This window comes from Vulpes vulpes, chromosome 15, assembly GCF_048418805.1.
Source record: "Vulpes vulpes isolate BD-2025 chromosome 15, VulVul3, whole genome shotgun sequence".
NCBI classification, from domain to species: domain Eukaryota; kingdom Metazoa; phylum Chordata; class Mammalia; order Carnivora; family Canidae; genus Vulpes; species Vulpes vulpes.
The window spans coordinates 86,365,359-86,389,761 of record NC_132794.1 but is presented as its reverse complement, the minus strand read 5'-3'; the positions used below and the strand labels follow the sequence as shown (position 1 = coordinate 86,389,761).

Here is a 24,403-nt window from a genome sequence, read left to right as displayed (position 1 = left end):
GAATTTTGTAAGACCTGATTTTACCGTCTTCAGGAAGTTTCAGATATGAATGCTTCATTCCTCTTAGACCCTAAGAAAGAACATTTTAAAGTCCTGTTTTTGAGGAGGTTACTTTCCCCATGTCATTTTGAATTTGGGTTGGCTTTTACTGCTCAATTAGAATGTATCTTATGGTCAAGCCCTCTTTATTCCAGAAAACAAAAACACCTCTCAAATACTGTGCACAAGCCCTGCCTTTGAAAACATCTGGTAAAAATAACAAGTCACTTGGAAAACTGTGATTCTCAGAGGCGACCCCTGCCTCTTTATTAGCAGGGAGTCAGTGGAGTAAACCTTTATTTCCTGTTGCTTCCACACAGCGGTCCTTCACGGAAATATTTTGCATGTTTCCTTAGGCTGCAGGGAACCTTGCAGGGCAAACAGAGTCTGGAGGCCCCAGATAGGAACAGAGATGCTGTCTTGGCCCAGCCATGCCTCGGAGGGGCCAGGAGAGCCTGCCTGGGCTTTGGAGCTTTGAAGCCGTGCCAGGCCTCTGCCCCAAACCGCTCAAAACTTCAGCTCCCCCCCAGGCACCAGCAAGGCCTGACCTGCCACACCTCCAGCTCTTTTTACAAGAGAGGTGTTTTAAAATAGTCTTAAATGTCAGACGTATTTTTTTCCCCACAACATTCCTCAGACATCTCATAAATTATTCTGCAGTGAAACTTTAATGGGGACACTTAGAAAATGAGTTCTGTCAATGGAGTTTTTGGTAACTTAGTTGTTAACCCTAACCCCTCCTGCTTTCTCTACCCCAGAACTCATTGAAGATGATCATGAAGTAGAGATAATTTTCCTGAAACTGTGCTTGAGGCTGTCTTTGACTGAGGTCTTATGTTCCCTCATGACATTGTATGTTAATTTGAGTCATGTGATAACCCAATATTTGACTCTTTTTGACTACTCTAAGGGCATTTGTTATGGTTCAACCTGATAATAGTAAAGAAAGTTGAGGAGTTTGGTCTTGGTGTTTTCTGGCTTCACATTAATATCATGAAAAAAGGGGGGTTTGGGGGGTTTGTTTTTTAAGAAGTCTGTTACCGACCTTCTTAGGAAAATAGGTGATTAAAGATTCTGGTTGTAGAATTTGCGTTGCTGCTCAATCTGTGTCTGCTGTCACATTGGCTCCACACTGGGGCTTTTACAAATATGTAAAAGCCACCCAGGGATCCCCCACTGAAGTCTCCTTTAGCCCAAGACCCTTGTTAGAAAATGGTAAGGGTTGAATTTTGTAAGACCTGATTTTACCGTCTTCAGGAAGTTTCAGATATGAATGCTTCATTCCTCTTAGACCCTAAGAAAGAACATTTTAAAGTCCTGTTTTTGAGGAGGTTACTTTTTTTTTTAGTCTATTTTGTCTAATGGTTATATTTACATAATGCTTACTGACTTTATTTGGTTACTAGTTTCTGGAAAACTGGAATTTGGCGGAGAATTTAAATTATTTATTGGTGCAAAGAGAAAATTTGAATTTGGAGCTGGCCTAATAGTTTTTAGTATGTGATACAATGCAGAATCATGGCCATTGATGCCCAGAGTCATGTTCTCTAGACACCTTTTGGTTCAGAGAAAGGTAAACTGCATTACGGATGCTAGGATATGTCATTTCATGTTATTTCTCATTTTTCAAAAATTGGACATTGTACTTAACCAGTGTCTTAGTTTTTTCAGGCCACTATAACAAAATACCACAGACTGGGTGGCTTCAATACTGTAGAAATCTGTTTCTCACAGTTTTGGGACATTCTAGGTCAAGGCACCCGCACGATTGTGTTCTGGTGAGGATCCTCTCTCATGCTGCAGACTTTTTGTCATTGCCTCACATGATGGGAGGGAAGAGGGATCGCTCTGGGTCCTCTTTTAAAAGGACACTAACCCCATTTATGAGGGCTGCACCATCATGAGCTAATCACCTCTCAAAGACCTCACCTTCTAGTATGATCACCTTGGATGTTAGGTTTTCAACATATGAATTGGGGGGGGGGGCAAGCCTTTAGACTATGGCAACAATTTTTATCTTCTAGAACATCCCATTCTTTATTTGTATATGGAAAGTTAGTATCTAGAAGAATTTTTCATAGGGTATATTTCTTAGCATCATGTGCCTTTTTATATAAAATCAAAATATACATTGCCTCTTTATTTAAATTCAAGGCACTGTATAAAAATTCAGAAAGACTAATTGTAGTAAAGAATTTTGTTCCTCTCGAAATATGATGTTAGCATGACATTCTCTGTACCATTTGGCCAACAGAAAAATGAGGCAACATCCTTTGGGGGAGGAAAGAGTGCTGAATTGGGAGTTAAAAGCCTTTGTTTTATTCCTGTCCAGGTCACAAGCTCACTCCAACCATGTGGGCAGGCTTCTCCTTTCTCACCTGGATTGCTTTCTCATCTTTACAGTGAATGTGTCAAGCTGGATTATTTCTAAGGTCTTTCATAACAAAATAAACCCAACATGATTCTTTTTTTAAGATATATTTATTCATGAGAGACACAGAGAGAGAAACAGAGACATAGGTAGAGGGAGAAGTAGGCTCCCACAGGGAGGACTTGATCCCAGATCCTAGGGTCCTACTCTAGGATCAGCCGAAGGCAGATGCTCAGTCACTGAGCCACTCAGGTGTCCCCCAACACTGATTTTTATTGAATACTTCCCACTTTGTAAGTTACAAAGATAGTTCCAAATAAGTATGAGAGTCTTGTACTTCTGTGAGTTTTTAAAGGTTCCTCACAGCTAGATAAACAGAAACAAAACCCCAGAACATTTATTGACCATCCCATAAAAGCAGACCACTGCAAAGAATAGAGTGAACATGTAGAATACTTAGCCACCCTTCAGAGAACAATCCTTGTTTTTACAGAAGAGTGAACAATATGAGAGTCGACACGTAAGTGGGGAAAAAAGTGGATGAGGCAGTGAGTGCCCTGAATCAAAGCTGTCATTAGTCAAGCACTGCACTGTGCCCAGCTTTGTGCCAGGTGCTTCCAAGTGTTTTACCAGTGTTACCCCAAGCCAAACCTCCACATGAGAGGAATGCTGTGATTACTCAATTTACAGATGTAGAAACCGAGGTAACTTGCCTAAGTTCACAGTAACTCATTGATACTGAACTACGTTCTTAATCACCAGACCTCGGAGGGAAGGTGAGGGCATGGGGGGAGGGAAGCAGCAGGCCTCTCTCACTGAAGGAAAGCATGGACTTGCCAAGGGTTAGTGATGGAAGAAGAGGACACTCATGACCATGAACCACCAACACAGACCCATTTTCTTTGGTACTCTCACCTAGGTCACCTTCCCTGCCTTGCTCGGTCACTGGGGAATACTGCCTCCCTGGTAAGGCCGTAGCCCACATTTGGCCAAAACCACCCCTTCTCGCCTCCCCCCAGCACTCCTGCCAGAGCTAAAAAGAGCCGTGTGTGTTTACTGGAACTTGGGATATCTTTGCCACTTGAGTTGACAAGAGTCAAATCAAGGAAGTAAACAGCTGAACATAAACAACTACATGGTATTGGAGAGTGACTCTGACAGCATAACTATAAAAAGTTTTTAAAGATTGTTTTCAAATTTTCCAAAACTCCATTTTACTTCAAACTAACATTTCCCTTTTAACATCTCCATTTGTAGAGCCCCAAAATTCTACTTTTGGAATCTGCTGTGAAAGGCTAGTCCTTAACTAGTTCTCAGTTAATTCCATGGACCAGAGGGGTCACTTGTATCTGCTTGCAGGCGTTGGTCCAAGCTTCTGTTCTGTGTCACTCTCTCAGCAGCCAGCCACAGACTCTGTCTAGGATCACATGGCCTTCACAAAACAAAAAAACACCATCTCGCTTTCAAATACCCTCCACGGCTTGGATTGTAGGCCCCCCGAGGGCAATGGTGGCATTCATCTCTGTAGCCAGTGCTGAGCGATGTGTATGGTACTAAGCTGACACTTCATAAAGGCCGGGTATGTCTGTGGAATGATTTGTCGCACTCATTCCCTTAATCACCGAGAAAAAGGAATGCTGGGTACAAAATGAGTGGGGGAAGTGGGAAGAAGAGAAATGTGATGCGATCCTAGTATGAGGTGGCCTTTAAGAGTCTGGGATTTAATGTCCCATCAGGTTTCATGTCACAGTTCCACAGCATACTGGTCATGTGACCCTGGAAGACCTTGAACCATTGCCTCCTTCCTTTTTTTTTTTTTTTCTAAAGGATTATTTATTTGAGAGAAGGAGAGCAAGTGTGAGCACACATGGAGGGGAGAGAGAAACTCAAGCAGACTCTGTGCTGAGTGCAGAACCCGATGCGAGCTCGATATCACAACCCTGAGATCATGACCTAAGCTGAAACCAAGAGTCAGACCCTCAACCAGTTGAGCCATCTACGTGCCCCAGTTGCCTCCTTTTTACACTGGTAGCAGCAATACCTACATCATAAAGGTTATTAGTGTTAAATGAAATATCATATGTAACATGCTAAGCATAGTGCCTATGCTTAAAAGGGGAGCTCTTGATTGATGGTAGAAATAATTATATTTTATTTATTGCTAGGGGGACAAGTCAGATTTGGCTACCTTTCAAAAGAAACAGCAGACTTGAGTATATGGCTCTCCAGCAACCCAAGTTAAAAAAGTTTACATATTGCAGAGTGGTGTAATTCTGAACACCTGGCAGGGGAGGAGTGGTATTTGTCAAAGTTTTGTCCTATAGATGAAGAGGTAGTGTTAGGGTGGTAGCAGTATGGATCTTTGTCTTTAATTTTCAAATGTTTAATTCTCTGCTTATATTTATTTTATACTGTAAAAAAAATTAAAAACCCATTAGATCTAAAAAGAACTACTACTCTGAGATGAAAAAGATTCTTCTAAAAAAGAGTTTAATGCTTAATCACTTTTTGAATTTTTTCAGTTTTAACTGCTTTTCTAGAAACAGTTTAGAAGATAGTAATCAAATCTAGAATAGAAATCTATCTAGAAATTTTTTTCAGTTTTAACTGCTTTCCTGTTGCTGAATAGTTAATAGAACTGTCTAGTGGAAACACACTGAGAAGTTAGGAGTTTGACTTGGGTAAAACATTTCCCTTATAATAATATGATAAAGTATTAATGGACTTTTAGAAATCACAATCTATTTTTATTTTTTAAAAAGATTTTATGTATTTATTCAAGAGAGACACAGAAAGAAGCAGAGACATAGGTAGAGGGAGAAACAGGCTCCCCTCAGGGGGCCCAATGTGGGACTTGATCCCAGGACTCTGGGATCATAACCTGAGCCAAAGGCAGACACTCAACCATTGAGCCACCCAGGGGTCCCTCAAAGTCTGTTTAATTTAAAAAAAAAAAAATTGCTCTTTAGATGGCATCAACAGATGTATCAAAGTATATCTTTTTTTTTTTTTTTTTTTTTTTTAGAGGATAGTCGTTTTATGACTTATGGCATGAAACAGTCCTAAATTTGGGGTACATTTGATTTCTTGGCTTTCTCAATTATCGAGTTTAGGAATATTTAAGCTAATAGATGAATGTACTCCTAGTAAGTCTCTCATTTGGAAACCCTGTGCCAGACAGTGTGCAGATGGGGCAGCAATCATGCCTGGCAGGCCCTGAAAGTGGGATTGCATTTGCACATTGTCTTATGCGCTGCGAACATTTTGCAGGGAAAAAAGGAAAAACTGTCGCCTTGCTTAAATGAAATTCTGACACAATCGATGCAAATTATAAATTATATTTAATTTGATGCAACAAATTCATAGTCATTTCCAGCTTTGTGTCAAGTATGGTGGTGGAGCTGTTGGGCGTTTAATACTTGATGCTACAGTAACTTGGTCATATTGACTGGTGTTTCTCAAAGTATGGCCTTAAACCCTATTTGCCAGAAATGCAGATTCTAGGCCCCCCTGGAACTTCTCTATCCATATATCTGGGGGCAGAACCTATAATCCACATTTTAAACAAGTGCTTCCTCCACATGATCAATGTGCAGCAGTTTTTGCAGTCCTCTAATACAGAGGGAACATTTTTGCAAAGGTTATTTTGGTTGTAATTTGAATTGAGAATATTTTTAAACCCAGAGAATTCAAATTTATAATAAAAATTGAAGTACAAGTTAGAAATTTAGCTTAAGGGCATATTGTACAAATAATTTTTAAAATGTTCTTTTGTGAATTCGCTGATTTGTCAGAGTTGACTAGGAATAGCATCGCAAGTAGTACTTTAAGAAAACTTTTTCCGTATCCACAAGAAAACTTACATTTGGGGAAATCAATGATGGTTAAGTCATTTTTTAATTTAACAGATATGATTTATTTGGCGGCAAAAGTAAAGACAATAGCCAGTTTTCTACAAAAAGACAATGATGGTTTCAGTAGGCTCTTCCAACCACATAGCATTTTTGGCTTTTAAAGCAATGAAAGTAAAGTAATGAAAGTATCCATATTATGGATACAGCTTTTAAGGAAAAACTAATCAGCACATGAGAGAAAAAAATCACGTTATTTTAAAATTTCTTTGACTTAAAAAATGACTTCATATAACATATCCATATTTAAATATAATTTCTTACTGTCATTTGTTTAGATTTCAGTGATAGAAGAAATGAATAAGAGTTAAACAAAGGCTTTTTACTTTAGTGAAGAATTTTATATGTATTTATATAACTTTGATAATAATTCTTGTAAAGAATTGGTATTTTTTGTTGAAATATTGAGTTGGTCTGCTATTCATCGCTGTTTTACTGGTCTTTGGGGACTCCCTGCCCTTCCGCCTGTATCTTCCTCCATCTGTTCTCCCTCCCCAATTACAATGGACCCAGCACATTCTAAGAGAAGCCACACTTTATTTCCAGTAGGAGCAGAGCAGCACTCTAATGATTTCCTTATCTTTCATACGGTTGCCTGAAATCTGCTGTCTAGCACTGTGATCTGTGAGCTCCCAAGACTCAGGCAGTCCGTTTTCTTTGCTAGGAATTTCCAGAGCCATGGCTGGGTCACCCTTTGCCTTTTCTGGCAGCTGGTTTCACTCTGAATTTAATGAGGGAGCCAAGCCGAATGGCTAGAGGAGGGTTTCCCTGTCTGGCCCCTCATTGGAAGGACTCGGCCACTTGTCCATGTTCAATGAGTAAATGCCCACTGCTGTGCAATTCCAAGAATGGACCCTGCCAGCTGGTTTTTGTCTGGTCAGTGTCTGGGGCACCTTCCTGAGCCCGCCTGATCCTCCCTCCCTTCTCTTTGGACTTTGGTGTAACTAGCAGTGAAGCAGGAGCAATGAGTATTTTAAATCACACCTATATGTAAATTTTGGCATCACTGGGATGCTCTGTCCTCACTCACTGGTTGGACATGACAATCTAGCAAAACCTGTTGGCAACCTTCATGTAGTACTCCTGGGTTTCATACTCTCCAAGCCCTCACTGCACCTGATTCTCGTATTTAGGTTTGCCAGTTCTTTTTTAGAGCTGTGATATTAGCAGGTGGGAATTTGAAATGCTTCATCACCATGCTGAGAGTTCAAGTATTTTTCATGTCTGTTTTTAAGAATTTTAAGCTCTTATTTTAGTTTCTTCCCCTTATAATGGAGTGTATTTACTTAGGTTTTACATTTTTACATAAGAAAAAACTTATTTTTGTGCTTTTATTATTAAACAGGAAGAAAGTCTATAATTATGTGCTTCTTAAACTGGATTTCCTCCAGAAGTGTAATATATTCAAAACTCCACAAATACTGCAGCTCTCTGGAAGAAGATTGGGAACCAACCCAAGAGTTCTAAAGTTACATTTTTATGACAGATTTTTGTTGCATACTTAAAGAGCAGGGGAGATTTTGTATGGGACATTTATCTTTCCTCCATCTCTGCAGTCTTCTTAAAATGCCCTCTGTTAGAATCTGGTGGTTTGACTTCCAAATACGTATGTAACAACATACTATAAGTTAAAATAGAAGAACCACTATTCATTCCTCACATTTAGTGAACTTTTATTGAATGAATTAATGGGTTCAGCCAGCACCAAAGGGCATTTGATTGTGTACTTGCCTTAAATTAATGATTTATTTTTTAAAAAGGAGAAATCCATGTATTCCCCAACTTTGTACTTGTTATATAAGATTTTAGATTTTCGTTTTAAAGACATTTGGACTTATAAATGTTATGAAACCTTAAAGTTTAATTTTCTATTGCCTTTTTTTTCCTTTGAGGAAAGAGAATGCCATGATGAAAGTTTTAAAGATTTTATTTTTTTATTTATTCATGAGAGACATAGGCAGAGGGAGAAGCAGGCTTCCTGTGGGGAGCCCGATGTGGGACTCGATCCCAGGATCATGACCTGAGCCAAAGGCAGACGCTCAACCACTGAGCCACCCAGGTGCCCCAATTTTTTTTTTAAGATTTTATTATTTTTTTTTATTTATTCAGATGAAGGTTTTAAAAGCCATTTAGAATACTTTAATGCCCTCATGACTTACAAACTCCTGTGATCACAGATGCTTGTCTTCAGGGAGCTTAGCTTCCAGAAAGCACAGCAGGACCACAAGCATAGGAGTTGTAACATCTATCGCTGACTTGCTTGGCTTTCCCCCATAACTCATCCGGTTGGAAGAGTTTGTCAGGGTAGGGGTTCTTTCTGTTTCAGAGAGGAGGAGATTTGCTTTCTCATTTCAATGGATTGGTCAGGACTTCAAGATTCACAGCATTTGGTAATTGTGCTCCTTTCCAACCCTGACATATTCTGATGTTCTGGGAGTCCTTTGGCCACATGAAACCTTCTTAAAGACAGACCACATTGCATTTTTTTCCTTTTTCTTTTTTTAATTGAACTCAATTATCTACCTTGCAGATAGCCAAGGGCACTGCTGTTCTATAATCTGCAAAGTTCCGTACAAATGTTGGGTGCTGGGTGGAACTGTCACAAGTTTTGTGTGTTTTTTGTCCAAGACCAAAAGCCTTCATTCTTGGCAGTACCCCTGCCTCCTTCTAGCAGAATCCCAGTAAACTGTTGTTGTGGTAAAACAATGACTGACTAGAGCCTTTTATTAACCAGCATTTCCACCCACATCCTACTCTCGTTTTTAGAGTTAGAATGAGACAAATGAGAAATAAACCAATTATGTCAACACAGGATCGTTTGAGTTCTTACCATGTGCAAGTACTGTGCTACATGGATGATGCTTGGCCCCATTAATCCTTAGAGAAGCAGAGAAGTTCTATTTTAATCCGTGTTTTACGTGGAGGGGAAATGGAGGTTCATAGTGGTAGGATCACTCACTGCCTAAACACCTAGAAGTATTTGCTGAAAGAGTTCAGTGTGAGGCATTTAACATTCTCTTAATCAGGATCTCAGAGTCATCACTTCCTCTTCCCCCCAAATCCCATATTAACTGTAGTTGGAGACATAGTTCTCTTCTTCCAGCATGTTTTGTCATATTTGTGTGAGTAGTGAATTGTGAATACAAGGCCATTTTTGTTGAGAACTGTTCTCTTTAACATGAGTTTGAAAATGATAACTGACTCTGTCATCTTTTATTCTGTTTTAGGTGTTAATTGTAGTGTGTCTGGTTAGTGAGCTTCTATGAGTTATAAAGGATTTTGGACACCTTTTATTTTCTGATAATTTTATGTCAGCCACCAAGGCAGTTGGGCAAAAATAAAGGTTGGCTGTGGGCAAAAGTGGCAGAATGAGATTTAAGGAGTAAGCTCAGAAAAGCAAATTCTCTGTGAGCAGCAGTTTTTGCTGCAAATAAGACAAGACAAATGTAGAGATTCTCAGCTGTGGTTTCTGTAATCAGTGCTTGTGTGGAGCTTTTCACAGCCAAAAAATGGGCAAAACAAGTTTGCTGGAAGCTGCTTTCCTGGGCAGAGAGGGTATACATGTGGTTGATGGAAATTGGAAGAGGAGATATGATAAAAAAAATTGTAGAGGTCAATGCCCCTCCTTTGGCCTGGCCTCACCTCACATACTCCCTGCACCAGTGCCCCTACCTGTGTAGTTCATCCTACATGCCTCCCTCAAATTGATCTTGAATTAGGACAGTCTACAGAATTCGTCTTGGGTTCTGTGGCCTGATAGAAGCAAGCACAGATGCTGTTGCCTGGCATCTGAGGCCAATTTGTGGCCCATGTGCCCCATCTACCCGATGTGATTTCCACACACTCTTCAGTAAAAATCCTTTCTATCAGCTGGACTGGACATGGGTTTATTCTGAATACATTCCATGCTGTGGACCAAACTCCATCTATGTGGAACCTGCCTTGGAAAGCCCAGCTCAGGCACTTTTGTGAGAGTGGCTTGTGCCTCCCAAAGGACACAGAAGATGATAAATTTTATATGGGGGTTGAGTGATAGCCTGGAACGTCCATGAGAATGAACTGATCTGTGAAAGAGTAGGCCAGTCACACGGTCTGTCTTTCCCCCTCCCTGTTGATGAATATCTGCTCAGAGAAGCCAGCTCAGGAGGAAGTGGTTTTTGAGCATCCCTATTAGATGCTGCTGCTGACGATCACACTGCAAGCAGCTAACTTTTATTGAGCACTTTCTAGTCCTGTGATGGGCCCTGGACATGCTCGCTTTCATGGTTAATGCTCACCATAACCCTCTGAGACCAATGGCTGCTGTCATTCCCATTTTATAGATGAGGAAACAGGCTTGCGAGTCTACCTGGAAAACCTCACATCAGGCCTCTAGTAAGTGGCAAGAGCAGCAACTGAAATCCAACTGATTTTAAGAGATCTCTACACATGTTTTAAGGTGTGTGTGGAGGGCATGGGGTTTTGGTGGGTGTCACTGGTTCCTAAAGGCTGCTAGAAAACGTTCTGGTTATCACATTCAGTGTGGCCTCCTCTAATAAACACTTTCTAGAGAGAAGTTGATATGAGAACTGCAGGGTGTTCTGCACATTCAGAAAGGGGTGCTTTGGTCAGCACGTCCTGGTCTTTCCCAGGTAAGTCCCGAAGCATCCTCTTAGCTTGCATATTTGTACAGCAGATGCCAATCCGTAGGTCCTCTTCCATGCTGTCTTCAGCCATTCATCAAGGTTTCCAGGTGCTCAGTCTTCTCTCTCCAAGTAGAATGTAAAGTCTCTGAGGGCAGGAACTGTCTCTTGTTTTGGTTGATTAATTTGATTATTGCCACAGCTGGTTACAAATGTGCATGAGATGATCATCTCTCTTCTTTGGTCATATGTTCTCTGAACAGCCTTCAGGTTGGAGTATCTTTCTTCAGGCAGGGACCATGTTCTGCCTCTCTGAGGCCACTTTGTGGAATGGGAATGGGATGGAAAGAGCACAGACTTGGGAGCCAGCCAGCGCCAGAATCTGTATTCCATTTTCTTTCATTGCTTCTGCAAGACTCTTTCACTTTCATTGAGGCTGAGTTTTTCTATTTGCCAAGTGGGTATGGAAATTTTACAAGGTGCTCTCAAAATGAGAGATGACACATGTATAGTGGTTGGTTCATCTATCTGCTCTGAAAGCATGAGCACAGCATCTCGCCCAGAATGCATGCGCAATAGATGGATCTGGGTAAGAATGGCTGGGTTCCTTGAGACCTGACCTTGAAGAGAGAGCAACCATGAAGTATCTTTAAAAACCACAAAACCTTTATTGAGAGTGTCCTTCATTGCCTGACTTTGCACAGGGAGGCAGAGCCAGGGATGAATTTCTTGGTTTTTAGATGTGACTTCAGTTTGTAAAGCTTAATGTTTTGTACAGGTAAGCATTGTCAAAGCAGTAGACAAAGGGTAGCAGGATTAGACCAGCATCTTCTTTGCTAGAACAGTTTGTCTTTTATAACACAACTTACAATGTTTCGTATATATCTAGATCGTAGAAACCCCTTCTGAAATTAGGCATATCAATTTCCTTTTATAGGTGAGTAAACTGAGACTGAGACACTAAGGGATTTCCCAATTTGCACAGCCCTGGCAAGGTTTGGATTCAAACCCCATTCTCATCCTTGATTTTTGTTGTTTTCTTGCAACCACTAAACACATGTAGCAATTGTTAGCATGGTAAATTTTCTCTGTGCATTTATTTTTAATCCATATGTGTCTTTGTAGTCAAAGTGGGTTTCTTAGAGACAACATACAGTTGGCTCTTGTTTTTTTTTTTTTTTTTTTTTTATCCATTCTGACAATCTGTCTTTTAATTGGTACATTTAGACCATTTACATTCAAAGTGATGATTGGTAGAGTTGGATATACATAGAGCAACTGAAGTCAGAAATGTGCCCGTGTATATGCATATATATATATATATATATATATATATATATATATATATATACAATTTCTATTTAAATGAAAATACATAATAGATGCCAACCTATTTCTAAGTAGTCTAGTGTGAGAGTTGTCCTATTTAAAAAAATACTTTTATTGAATGTTGGCGATGTTTAAGCATTTCCTTAAAATGCTACTATATTTTAGTGGTTATAGCGTAGTTTGAAGAAAACCCATTTTGGAAATTTGTACTGTATTCTCAAATGCTTAGATGCATTTGAGAGCTTTTATACTGATATATTGAAAATTTTCCTAAAATTAGTACAAAATAAAATGGTGAGAATAGAGAAAGGTAGCTTAAAAAATAATTACTGACTCTTCAATGATTAATGGAAGTCAGAGCCTCCCATTCATTACTAGTTGGGACGAACGATCTGACGAAGTCCTCAGCCTCTAAGACCTGAGTTAAAGCATCATTCATTCTGGGCCTGTCTATATGTGTTTCACCTCAGTTATTAAACAGATGCCACTAAGAAGAGATTTTCTCAGAAAAGATACTGTTTTCTGTGTTTCTTCTTGGCTCTTTGCTAAATTAATGTTACTTTCAGTAAAATTTCAAAACTCCTTAAGGAAAACAAGCAATTCCTGAATAAGCCAGTATTATGAAGTATTTAAGTTATGTATTTGCAAAAGACCCAGAGTCTTTTTACTGAATAGAACTTCTGTTCCTTCATTCCTGAGCATGGTATGGGCCTATACCGCAGATGTCCATGTGATATATGATGTGGTACATAGTCTTAGGAGTTTTGTGGTTCAAAAGCCAAGCTGAGTGGGAACTATGGACTGTCTATAAGAGTGGACACCTCTCCTGCAATATCAAACCCACCCTTCTTTTCTACTCTCAGCTTCTAACAGACCTCTTTTCAGCCTTTTAGAATTTTTTTTTTTCAGCCACACACATTAACTTCTTAGTCTCCTTTTCCTGTATTGCAAACTCTGGTCTATCCTTGACTCTTCTGAAAATTTAGAATGCCCATGGCTGTGCTTTCCCTACAGGTCAGCATCGCTTAGTGATCTGCAGAAGAAAGGCATTGTCTGTATCCTGGACTTTGAGGTTATGTGTTTGCAATTAAAACTAGCTAAGATGTTTTCCTTTTATCTCGAGAATTTGGGAAATCTGCTCTTGTTTGAATTATCTAGATGTCTCAGTGGAGAGTTCCAAATGTGCAGGATGCTGCAATTAGACATCTTTGTTTTGGTTCTGTAGACACAGCCATATTTGGGAAACACAAATGGACCAGTTTTTGTATTTAAGACTTGTCTTGGTTAACAATGCATGTTTAAGAAACTTCGTGTGCCCAGAGTTGTACATATAAAGAGTTTGAGAAGGAGCTCAGGGCTCTGGAATGCCATGGAGTTGGGTTAGGGGCAGGGAATTGGCAGCAAGCAGGCCAAGGGAGCAATGGGGTACTGTGTGTGTTGTCACCTGGCAGCTCCTGCTGACTATTTTAAGATGAAACGTTTTGGTGCAATTGCTTCTTAGGAAATCTGGCTGAACATTCTAATCATTTTATTGCCCCACCTTGTCCTCATAAGGAACTACATGGGAATAGTTTGGCTTCATTAAACAAAATCTATCACTGGCGATTAATGATGGAATCCCACATTTGGGGCATTTGCTATTAGTCCTGTAGAAGATTGCATCATGTGGGGCTGCATTCTAATGGACAAGATTGTTAGTGGCGTGTTTTTTTAGTTTTTAGTTCGTCACCTAAATTTTCTCTTGATTGTTCTATCACATAATTGCATTTAAAATGCTAGTATGAGCTTAATAAAATTACTTTTCATTTAAAAAGTAATGCATTATAAACAATCTGGGGAATAGAAATAAAATTTAAAAGTTGCCTGTAATTCCACGCCACCAAATCATTATTAGAATTTGGTCATATTTTCTTTCAAATATATGTCTATGTCTTTTTGTTTGTTTTGAAGATTTATTTATTTTAGAGAAAATGCGCATGAGCCTAGAGGTAGGGGCAGAGGGTAAGGGAGAAAGAAACTCTAAGCAGACTCTGCACTGAGCTTGGAGCCCAACGTGGGGCTTGATCTTACAACCTGAGATCACAACCTGAGCTGAAACTGAGTCAGACACTTAACCGACTATGCCACCTGGGTGCCCCTGGATAGGTTTTATTTTTTATGTAACTATAATCACAAATTTCACACAGACCTATACCCTACTTTCCTCACCTGCCCTTACAAGAGGTGTCTTCCCATAATGTGTGGTCTACGTGACCATTATTTTTTTTATAACTGTTCAGTAGTCCACCTAGGGGTGTGTGTGGCCATATAATTGATCCCCTGTCACTGAACACCAGAGAATGTCCAGGTTTTCACTATTATTAGTAAAGCCATGGGAAACATCTCTCTGTAGCTTCATTGTTATTTGGGGGTCCTTTCTTTGGGCTAGATTCCCTTGAAAGCACAAAGGGGTTGAGGTGTATAGCTCTTAATGTGCTGTTCTCAAAACAGGGATGACAATTTACAGTGTTACTGGCCATGCAGGTAAATGCTAATGCCTTTGCTTTTGTCCACAGTGAGTGTTAGTTAGTATTTTTAAATTTGTGGACTAATTTAAGAAGTGGAAAAAATAGTTATTATTTGCATTAAAAAAAAAACAAATCAGGTTAAGTGAACATTTTTCTGGTGGGTTTGTTTGAATTTTTTTCTGGGAATTATTTCTTCATGCCTTTAAAAATTTTTTTCCTGGCAATAAATATGAGCATACTGTAAGTTAAGGATACTAATCCTCTCTATAATGTATACTGCAAACCATGTATTTTAATACATAGATAACATATGATTACAAGTTACCCAAATTCTGTTGTTTAAAGCTCAAATAATATTGCATTTATAAGCCTTGAAACTATTTGAGGGCTATATTTTGCTTATAGGCAATTTTGTTGGCAGAATCAACTTTGTATGTTTATTTAAAGGCTCCATTTAAGTGTAAAAGATAGAACATGCAGCTAGGTAATTAGCTTTCCAGCTCTAGATCTGACCCGTCTCTCTGGGAAGGGTCTGGGATGAGAGTGTGATGATTTTAGTGGGAACTTGGGCATCAGATTTCTAAATTCTGAGATTGGAAATTAGTCTCACTGAAATGAGTTCCTTAGTAGCATGACTTCTAGCGGGGATTAAAAACAAAACGCTACCCCCCCAAAACCCTTTCCTTTTTGTTGGGCCAGTGCATTGGCCACCTAGGGTTGGCATTAAAGGTTGGGGAGGTGAGGGACTGGGTATTAGTGGGACAAAACCACGAGATGAAAGATTGGAGAGGGGAACCCTTGGTCAAGGTGCAGCAGGGATGGCAGATCCGGCACTGTGGAGTTCAGGGCTCACTGAGTACATGGGGGAGACCAGCTGGAAGACTCAACTCACCGGGACCTTATCCTACATGGCCTTATGGTGTGCTCAGGAATCTGGACCTAAGTTTTCAGACCAGTGTTTCCCAAAGTGCGATACCTGAAGTTAGCTGAGCAGTATGTCACTGAACATTTGAAAATGTTAGCATTCATTCCTTGATTCTCTGTCCCCTTGCAGAACGTATTTCTTCTCTCTGCGGTCTTGAACCTCTTAGTTCAGATTGCTGGCAGAAGGGCTACCCTCATGTTATATATTTCAGTGGGCCGTGCCTGTCACCCTCCAGCTCTGCAGTGACCTCAGAGACCGCAGCTGTGTGATTCATGCTGGTCTCCTCTGGGCAAAGCACCGTCCTGGGTACATAGCAGGAGTGAGAGAAATACCATTTGAACCATATCACCAGGCCTGTCCGTGCCTTAGCTACCATTATTCTTTTCTAGGAGTTTTTGTGCCCTTTTATCGTTTTGCCCTGTACTGCCCAGCCAGCCCCTCTGAGCTCATAGGGGCTCTCTGGATTGTTTTCCCTGTGAAAATTTGACCCCTAGAAATCTTCCATGGCTAAAGTCACAATGTGGCGCTCCTGGGCAGTATAGGGTGGTTCTGAGGCTCCTCAGGCCACTGTAATGGTCTAGGAATGAGGTGCTAGAATACATTGTGGGATTGGAAAGGCTGAGGTGGCTGAGGCACATGACTCATGAAGAAGGAAGAATTGACTAGACCAGGCAGCTCGTCAGGTGTGGGGTGAGAGGGGAGTGACAAGGGAAAGAGGAGAAAGCAGTGCATTCTGACATGTGTGGGGGCAGTGATTCACTCCACGGTTAATTGGGTGCTTGCCAGGCATCGTAGCAGATATTGGGACACAGTGATGAGCAAGACCCTGCCTTGCTGGAAGGTGCTCACTGTTTGTGGGGCTCAGTGCATGAGGCCTGATTGGAGGGGCAGAGAGACTGGAAGGCAAGATGGGGGCAAGTTGGGTAACCCATCTCTTGTAGCTGATTATCAGGACTTGGTGTTCAATGAACAATGGGGTGATGTTGAAAGGATCTAAAAAGGGAAATGGCCCTGGCCAGTCTGTGCATTAGCTGTGGAGGACTGATTCTCATCTGGAATTCTGTATCCATTGCCAAGAGGACAAAGGCTGTAGGTGGCCTGAGGAGGAAGAAGAGAGATAGGGGGCTAAGTAGAAGGAATAAAAAGCAAGATAAAGAGAAACTTTTTCTGAATCTCGGTTTTTGTACCCCAGTAAGGGTGTGGATTAGATTTCTGGTTTTTGAGCCTTTTTCTTTTTTTTATAGCCACAGGGCCCAATCATCCAAGGAAAACTCAGGAAATATAGATGAATGAAATCAACAAAAGCACAGCTGCCCTGGTTGAAGTGAAAGGTGGGGAATGGGTGAGTGGGTTACCAGCAGTATGGCACAAGGGGACTCATGGAACCTCCTCCAAAACAGGCAGAAAACCAGAGAAATGGGTTGGGTGAACTGCATGGGTCCTTCTGGCTCTCGTATTCCAGAAAAAAAATCCCCAAGGAAGTGAGCAGGAAGATAGGAATGAAGACCCAGTGTGCAGTCTTCTAGGTCTTTAAACTCCTAGAAGAACTGTGGAAGCCCTGATCCAGAAAGAAGATCCTCATGGCCTGATGTAAACCAGTCCACAGTGACACTTAGAAACAGGACCAAAAAGTATTTGTGGGAGGAAGAAGGAGTTAAGTGTTTTAAATTCATTGGAAAAGGTCAGTGAGGCCCTGACCAGTGCAGAAGCCAGTGTTGGGCTTGGCCGTGGGTGCACTGGAAATCTTTCTGAAGGCCATTTCAGATAATTGGTTAGAGCGGAAACCAGTTGGAGACACTCCAGGAGGAAATGAGAGGATGTGGGGGATGGCCTTTCTGATAAGTTTTTCTATGGCTCCCTCTCCAGAAGCATTGGTCTCTTCACAAAATCCTGGTTTTTGTGAAAACCACAATGTTTTGAGCTCCCAGCTATGCCATGGGGTTCCATACCTAAGTTAATGTCAGGGCTGAGTATGTATTCTGTCTTCCTCTCCTTGAAAAAAGGCAATGTCAGCGACTCGGTGTTTATCCTTTCTGGCTTTCTGAAGAACCTTCTGCACCCTCTTCAACAATGTAGAGAGTGCATTGGGAGGGAAATGACCATTAATAGAGATTGAGAAGAGGATGAGCTGTTGAGAAGTTGAAGAATTTTGACTTTGCTGTGTGGGTCAGCAAAGTGTAAAAAGCAATAAGGCCAAGCATTTATCCTGGGGCTTTGTGAGCTATTACTGTTCTTTTCAAGCCATTGGAAGGAAGTAGCTACAGTTCTATATCAAATCAAGTCCCAGATTGGATTTCAAAGCCAGAGTATAACCAGAGTTTGGTTGGAATGGGGAGCTGGCTTGTTTTTAGGCAGCTACATAGGATTTAAGGAGGGTCCTGGTTATCTTGAAGTGAAGACTCCAAAATTTGTTCTAAAGGCTAAATAGAGACAGGACAGAGTTCATGACTGAGCACCCACTGAGTACTTGGCCCTGAGGATGACACAGTTTCTCTCCTATGGAAACTTAAAAGTGTGTGTGTGTTGTGTATGTGTACATGTGCACATGTCCTTAGTATGTATGTGGGAGAAGCAGTAGAAGCCAAACACAAAGGGCACAGGAGAAGCTGGAGCACCTTTTGTGAGAGGTCTGTCCAAGATTCCTTCTTCTCCAAGAATATTTGCTGGACCTTGAATTCATTTTTACAGACAAACTCAATTCTTCCTTGAACCATCCATATAAGGAAGGATCTTCTTTCCTTCCCCAATAAACAGCCCATATTTAGTTATTGGATCCTATTTGAGCTGGAAGCATGAGTATAACTTTTGCTTTTTAGTAATTATTCACTTTGTGTCATCAAGACTTATCTCAGAATTATAGGGTCGTGGAATTAGGGAGGGACCATGCAGAACCATTAATTATCCAGATGCATTCTTAACAAGCCTGGCTACTTCACATTTTGTTCTTCTGGTGGAATGTCTATGTTGATGCTGTGGCCCTTTACCCAAGTACGGTAGGTCCTGACTGCCCAAGCTTGATCCTTGCTGGCGCACCCCAGCTGTGACACTGTGGAGGCTCCTGCCATTTCCTGTCCATGGGATAGCTGTCCATGTTTAGCTGTGTGGTTTTGCCACGAGATGGCACTGTTCATCTCTTTGGCTTTTACCCAAAGGTGCCTGCCTCCTTTGGAGGCGACTTGTGGGAGAAATTCCAAAGACATGCCATCATATTCACAACCAAATCAAACCCTTTACAGCTTAGTTTTTAAGTAAATATTAAGTGTCAGGAGGTTTTATGTAAAATAAACTCTCACATTCTACATATGATTTTAATAGCTTGCATTATCTCTGAATAAACTGCGGAGACTAGATTAGGATGTTCAAGGCTTACGTCCTGCTGGTCAGACTCCATTTGTGCAGCTTCCTGATCCCATCCTCGCAATGCTGACTCTGAGCTCTCCAGGTTGAGAGACAAAACCCTTAGCTGGGGTTCAGATCTGGTTGGCCTCACTTCAGGGGAGAGGAATGAAGATTCTCCTCTCAGAAAAGAAACCTTTGGGACTCTTTCCTCCCCCTTATCTTGTGTCAGTCAAGATTCTTGGGTTGCAAATGACCAGAAACTGCCTCTAGTTAACTCAAACCAAAAAGGGATATATTGGTAAGATCTTGGGTAGTTCAGAATTTGTGGGAGGCTGGAGAACCGCACTCAGAACAGAGGCGGGAATTCAGGAGGCTGAGTTAGATGCAGTGAGAGCTGAAATCAGGCCCTGCAATAATCTAGATAGGAGGTCATGACCATAGCCACCACTGGTGAGGACTGGACACTGAGCACCCTCCTTGGCACAGCTGCCACTGCCACCCTTGCTGCAGATTTTATTTTAAACTGCCCCCTCCTTCTTTGTGTCACCTGCTACAGATTTAGTCACCAAATGAGAGCATGCAACAGAACCTACTACCCAAAAAGTCTGTATCCAGAGCTCGTGCTCCCCTATGCATGGTCATTGTCACCTATCACTGTCATGCTAGTTCTGAAAGTATTAAAATGGTATCCTACCACCCTGGGTCCATTCTCCTTCCGTCTTATGATCTAGCCACTAACTAGTTAACACCTGGCATTGGGGTGAGGGGGCCTCCCAGAGAATGGCTACAACTGGCAAGTTGCTGGGCACTTGTGGCAAAGTAATGGTACTTTGGTTATTTTCCCTGACCTGGATGTACAGTTTGTAAGCAAGAGTGGGGTTGACACTTAGAAATCACTAGTGTTTATTTGAAAAATATTGCATGTGCAAAGGGCTACCCACATATGACAGTGATACACACTGTGTGTGAGTTGAGGCATCTATTTCGTCTGGTTCGTGGGACATTTCCATTCATCTCTTTCCTAGCCTGAGAGGCGTTTGTGCTATATACTTATTTTTAAAATTAAGATGAATTAAACTGTTCAGAGGGAATTGGTAAATGAATTATGGAAGGTACATACAATAAAATATTATATAGCCATTAGAAGAATGGATATGATAGTAAAAATCCAGAAAAATGTTCTTGAAATCTTTGATTTAAAAATTAAAACACAAAGCTGTCTAGACATTACATTTATGACTGTGTAAATGCTACTCCACAGATAGAGGTCAGAAAGGACTGTAAAGAAAGAAAATACACATTCTATTAAAATAGCTTCATGCTTAGGTCACTTCTTTAATCGCTTTAGAAGGTAAAGAAAACCTGGGATGCCTGGGTGGCTCAGCGGTTGAGCGTCTGCTTTTGGCTCGGGGTGTGATCCTGGAGTCCCAGGATCGAGTCCCGCATTGGGCTCCCTGCATGGAGCCTGCTTCTCCCTCTGCCTGTGTCTCTGCCTCTCTCTTTTTGTCTCTCATGAATAAATAAATAAAATCTTAAAAGGAAAAAAAAAGAAGGTGAAGAAAACCTTAATGAAATTATTAAAATTATTTTAAAAATGAAAACATTTGGATGCTATCTTGATAGCCCTTTGGCCTTTCCTGGAAGCCAAAAACCTGGGTGCCCTGAAACCAGGATTGGAAGCCACTAGAGCATACAGAACACAGCGAGTTGTGTTCCTTAACGAAAAGAACAAATGTTTGCACAGGTTGGAGGCTATGGAAGGTCATGGATAGTCTCAGGTGTGTTTGGCAGAGACAAGCTACTGCTTATTTGGGCAGCAGAGGACTTGGAATGATTTCCTTTTGCCCTTAGCATTCTACTCTGTTCCAAGGACAGTAAGCAAGGCAGCCATCCAGAAAGGAAGCCGGTGCCTGGCTTCAGTGTGTTAAAAAGGAAACTCCTCACACAGACCCTCAGACCATACCTTGGCTGCCTTATTGCAGAATTCATGAACTACAGAGTTGATTTCATCTCCCTCATTGATTCTCACATTTTAAAGTGCAGAGAGACCAGCTGGAGATCTTGTTAAAATGCAGATTCTGATTCAGTTGGTGCAGGGTCGAGTCTTGAGTTTCTGCATTCTTAATAAGCACCCAGCTGATGCCAGTGCTGCCATTCTGTGGACCACACTTCAAATAGCAAGGTTCTGCATATCCCAAAGTCTTGCTTTTCACATTGTCCTTCCAGTATGTTCCTCTAGGCTTTTTTATCCAAAATATGTGCAAGACCAATGCTTTGAAAACTACAGAATCTTGTGGAGAGAAATGAAAGACCTGCATAAAGGGACAGAGGGTCTACTCTCATGAATTAGAAAATTCAATGTTGGTAAATGTTAATTTCCCTCCAGATTGACACATAGATTCAACACGATCCCAATCAAAAGTCCAGCACGATTTTTGTTTTGTTTTTGGTAGAAGTTGGTAAGACTCTAAACTTTGTGAGAATGCAAAGGATCTAGAAGAGCCAAAAATGATTTTGAAAAAGATTGAAGTTGGAAGTGTCGTACTACTGGATTTCAAGCTTAATGCTAAAGCTAAAGTAGTCAAGACAATGAGTTATGGGCTCAAGTCAGATCAGTGGAACAGAGTAAAGTCCAGAAATAGATCCACACACATACGGCCAGTTGCTGAATGGTGATATGCTAAGTGAGAGAAGCCAGGTGCAAGAGGTTCCATACACTGTGCTGCCATGTGTATAACGTTCTAGGAAAAGGGTTAGACTAAGGTGATAGAAAGTAGATCAGTAGTTACTTCAGACTTGGGATGCGACCATACTAAATGAGGGGGGTAATTATCTTTGTGGATAGATAGAATACATTCCTACCTCAGGCCAGTAGAGTATAGAACCTAACAGTGTGGCCTTGGAGGCGGTCTGTCTGGGTTCCAGCATCCCTCCCTGTACCTCAGTCTCCTTATCCATGTAAACTAATACAATGTCCGTGCTTACTCTGTAGGGTCACTGGGAGAATCAAATGAATATATTTAAAGCATTTAGAACATTTCCATATGCACAATAATATGTGTATGCATGTAACTTACTATCTTTTGATAATCATTTTGTGTTGTGATTCTACTTTTTCCTAAAATTTTGTTCTTTCTTTCCTTTACCTTCTCCTTGACCCATGTGCATTCATGGAGCTTGAGGTTTTTAGTAGAATCTCAGAAATAGATTTTAGTAGATTTTAGTAGAATCTTAGTAACCAAGGAGGAGACCTTGCTTAGTATCTCACTCAACCAAGTACGGGCGACAAAACCGAGGCCACAGAGGTCGAGTGCTGTACCCAAGGTCAACGTCATGTTGTAGGTAGCCAACCAAGGACTAGAAGCCTGGCCAGGTGACTCCTGCTTCTATTCTGTTTTTTTTTTTTTTTTTAATTTATTTATGATAGTCACAGAGAGAGAGAGAGAGAGACAGAGACAGAGACACAGGCGGAGGGAGAAGCAGGCTCCATGCACCGGGAGCCCGACGTGGGACTCGATCCCGGGTCTCCAGGATCGCGCCCTGGGCCAAAGGCAGGCGCCAAACCGCTGCGCCACCCAGGGATCCCTCTATTCTGTTTTTATCAAGAGTTATATCCATGGGGATTTACTGTGACCCTGCATTCATCAGCTCTCTTGTGTTGTTGTTTGTTTTCCTGCAGAGCAGTTTGGAGCCCCAGTTGTAGAAGACTTGTCCTGTCACCACCATGAGCTCTGGTAAGTCATTTTAAACCCTGTTTTTCGCTTCTGGACAAATCTACACAACTGAGTAGTTTATCCAGGTTTCCCACTTATTCTTAAGGCCCCAACTGCATTTCATTTATTTTTTGAAACCTGGGCAAGTGCCAGAGCTTCATCATAAGTTATCTTTGCTACCATCACCTTCATCATCAATGATTTAATGAGTGCCTACTATGTGCTAAGCACCAGGCTCTACATTTCACGTGCATCATGTCCTAATTGTTTTTAATATCTCCCTTTCTCTCATTTTAGACAACTTTATTGAGATATACTTGGCTTACAGTGAACTGCAGAGATTTTCAGTGTACAGTTTGATAAATGTTGACATGGGGGGCATTGTTTAATCTGGGTGATGGCAGCAAAAGTAAACAAATTGATAATTGCCCTGGGGTCCCAGCTAATAGAACACTTCCTGCATTGAGTCCAGAAGAGCAGTTTGCTCACATTTTTGGTGTAGGCCTTTGGTAGTGGAAATCAAGACCTAAAGAAATGACCGGTTTTGTGTGTTTTTAGTCTAGAGCTGGGGTAGAAAGCACATGGCTGGGTAAGTCATAGAAGGAACAGGTCCCTGCTCATTGTGCAGCTGTCAGCTTTCCAGCCCAGAATTCAAGACAGAGAAGTTTCCATCTGGAGATTAAGGCCCACCTTGGCTCTGAGTGTGCCCAGGGGCCTCCTGAGGCCCACAGGCTGTGGGGGTGTTGGGCAGATGACCAAGTAGCAGCTCATTCAAGAATGGATCTCCTAATTCTGCATTATCTCTGGAGTGTGATCAGAGATCTCTGCAGATTAAAAACAAGCCTTTCCATTTATTTTTTTTTAAGATTTTTACTTATTTATTAATGAGAGACACACACACACATAGAGAAAGGCGCAGAGACACAGGCAGAGGGAGAAGCAGGCTCCGTGCAAGGCTCCCGATGTGGGACTCGATCCCGGGTCTCCAGGATCAGGCCCTGGGCTGAAGGCAGCGCTAAACCGCTGAGCCACCCAGGCTGCCCAGCCTTTCCGTTTATTGACATAGTGCCCTTTTAGCTGAATCCTAAATTGTGCCAGACACTGTATGCTTAGGACCAAGGAGGACTCCAGGTGGAACAGTGCAGGGCTTGGTTCAACTGGGCTTCCTTTCAGACCAACTGTGTGGCCTCTGGGCGGTGGGGAACACTTCTCTGCATTCTCCTCTGTGAAACAGACATCATGAAAGCACTGGCTTGTTAGGACTTTGTAAGGATTAAGTGACACAGTCCTTCTGAAGTACTAAGCCCACAGCATGGCCAGTGTTCCATCCTAGGCTATTAGCTCAGATTTCCTCCTTGCAAGGAGGGGGACTTGGCTTGTTCTGATTCCTTGAGCACTTTTGCTGCAGATGAAGAGGCTACATACCCTCTTTTTCCCTTCAAGCCAACTTGGGTACTGCCAGGAGCTCCTGCTTTGTAACTCATTATTTCTTTTTATTTGCTTGTTTTTTTGGTTTTGTGGTCATTTAAAACAATCCAGGATGCTTTTCTTTTGTTTTTGTTTTTTAAAAGATTTTATTTATTTATTCATGAGAGATACACAGAGGCAGAGACATAGGCAGAGGAAGAAGCAGGCTCCCTGTGGGGA

The 24,403-nt window shown here is 41.4% G+C and overlaps 1 protein-coding gene across 50 annotated transcripts in view; it reads left to right on the top strand.

The window, feature by feature from the left end:
* SORBS1 (sorbin and SH3 domain containing 1) overlaps positions 1 to 24,403 on the top strand; it is a 228,974-nt gene that overhangs the window by 86,317 nt on the left and 118,254 nt on the right. For all 50 annotated transcript variants that reach the window (XM_072739628.1, XM_072739622.1, XM_072739627.1 and 47 more), the window contains exon 3: positions 22,723 to 22,777. In XM_072739628.1, coding sequence (XP_072595729.1) covers positions 22,768 to 22,777 — 10 coding nt within the window. In that variant the 5' untranslated portion in view covers positions 22,723 to 22,767. The remainder of the gene's footprint in view (positions 1 to 22,722; positions 22,778 to 24,403) is intronic.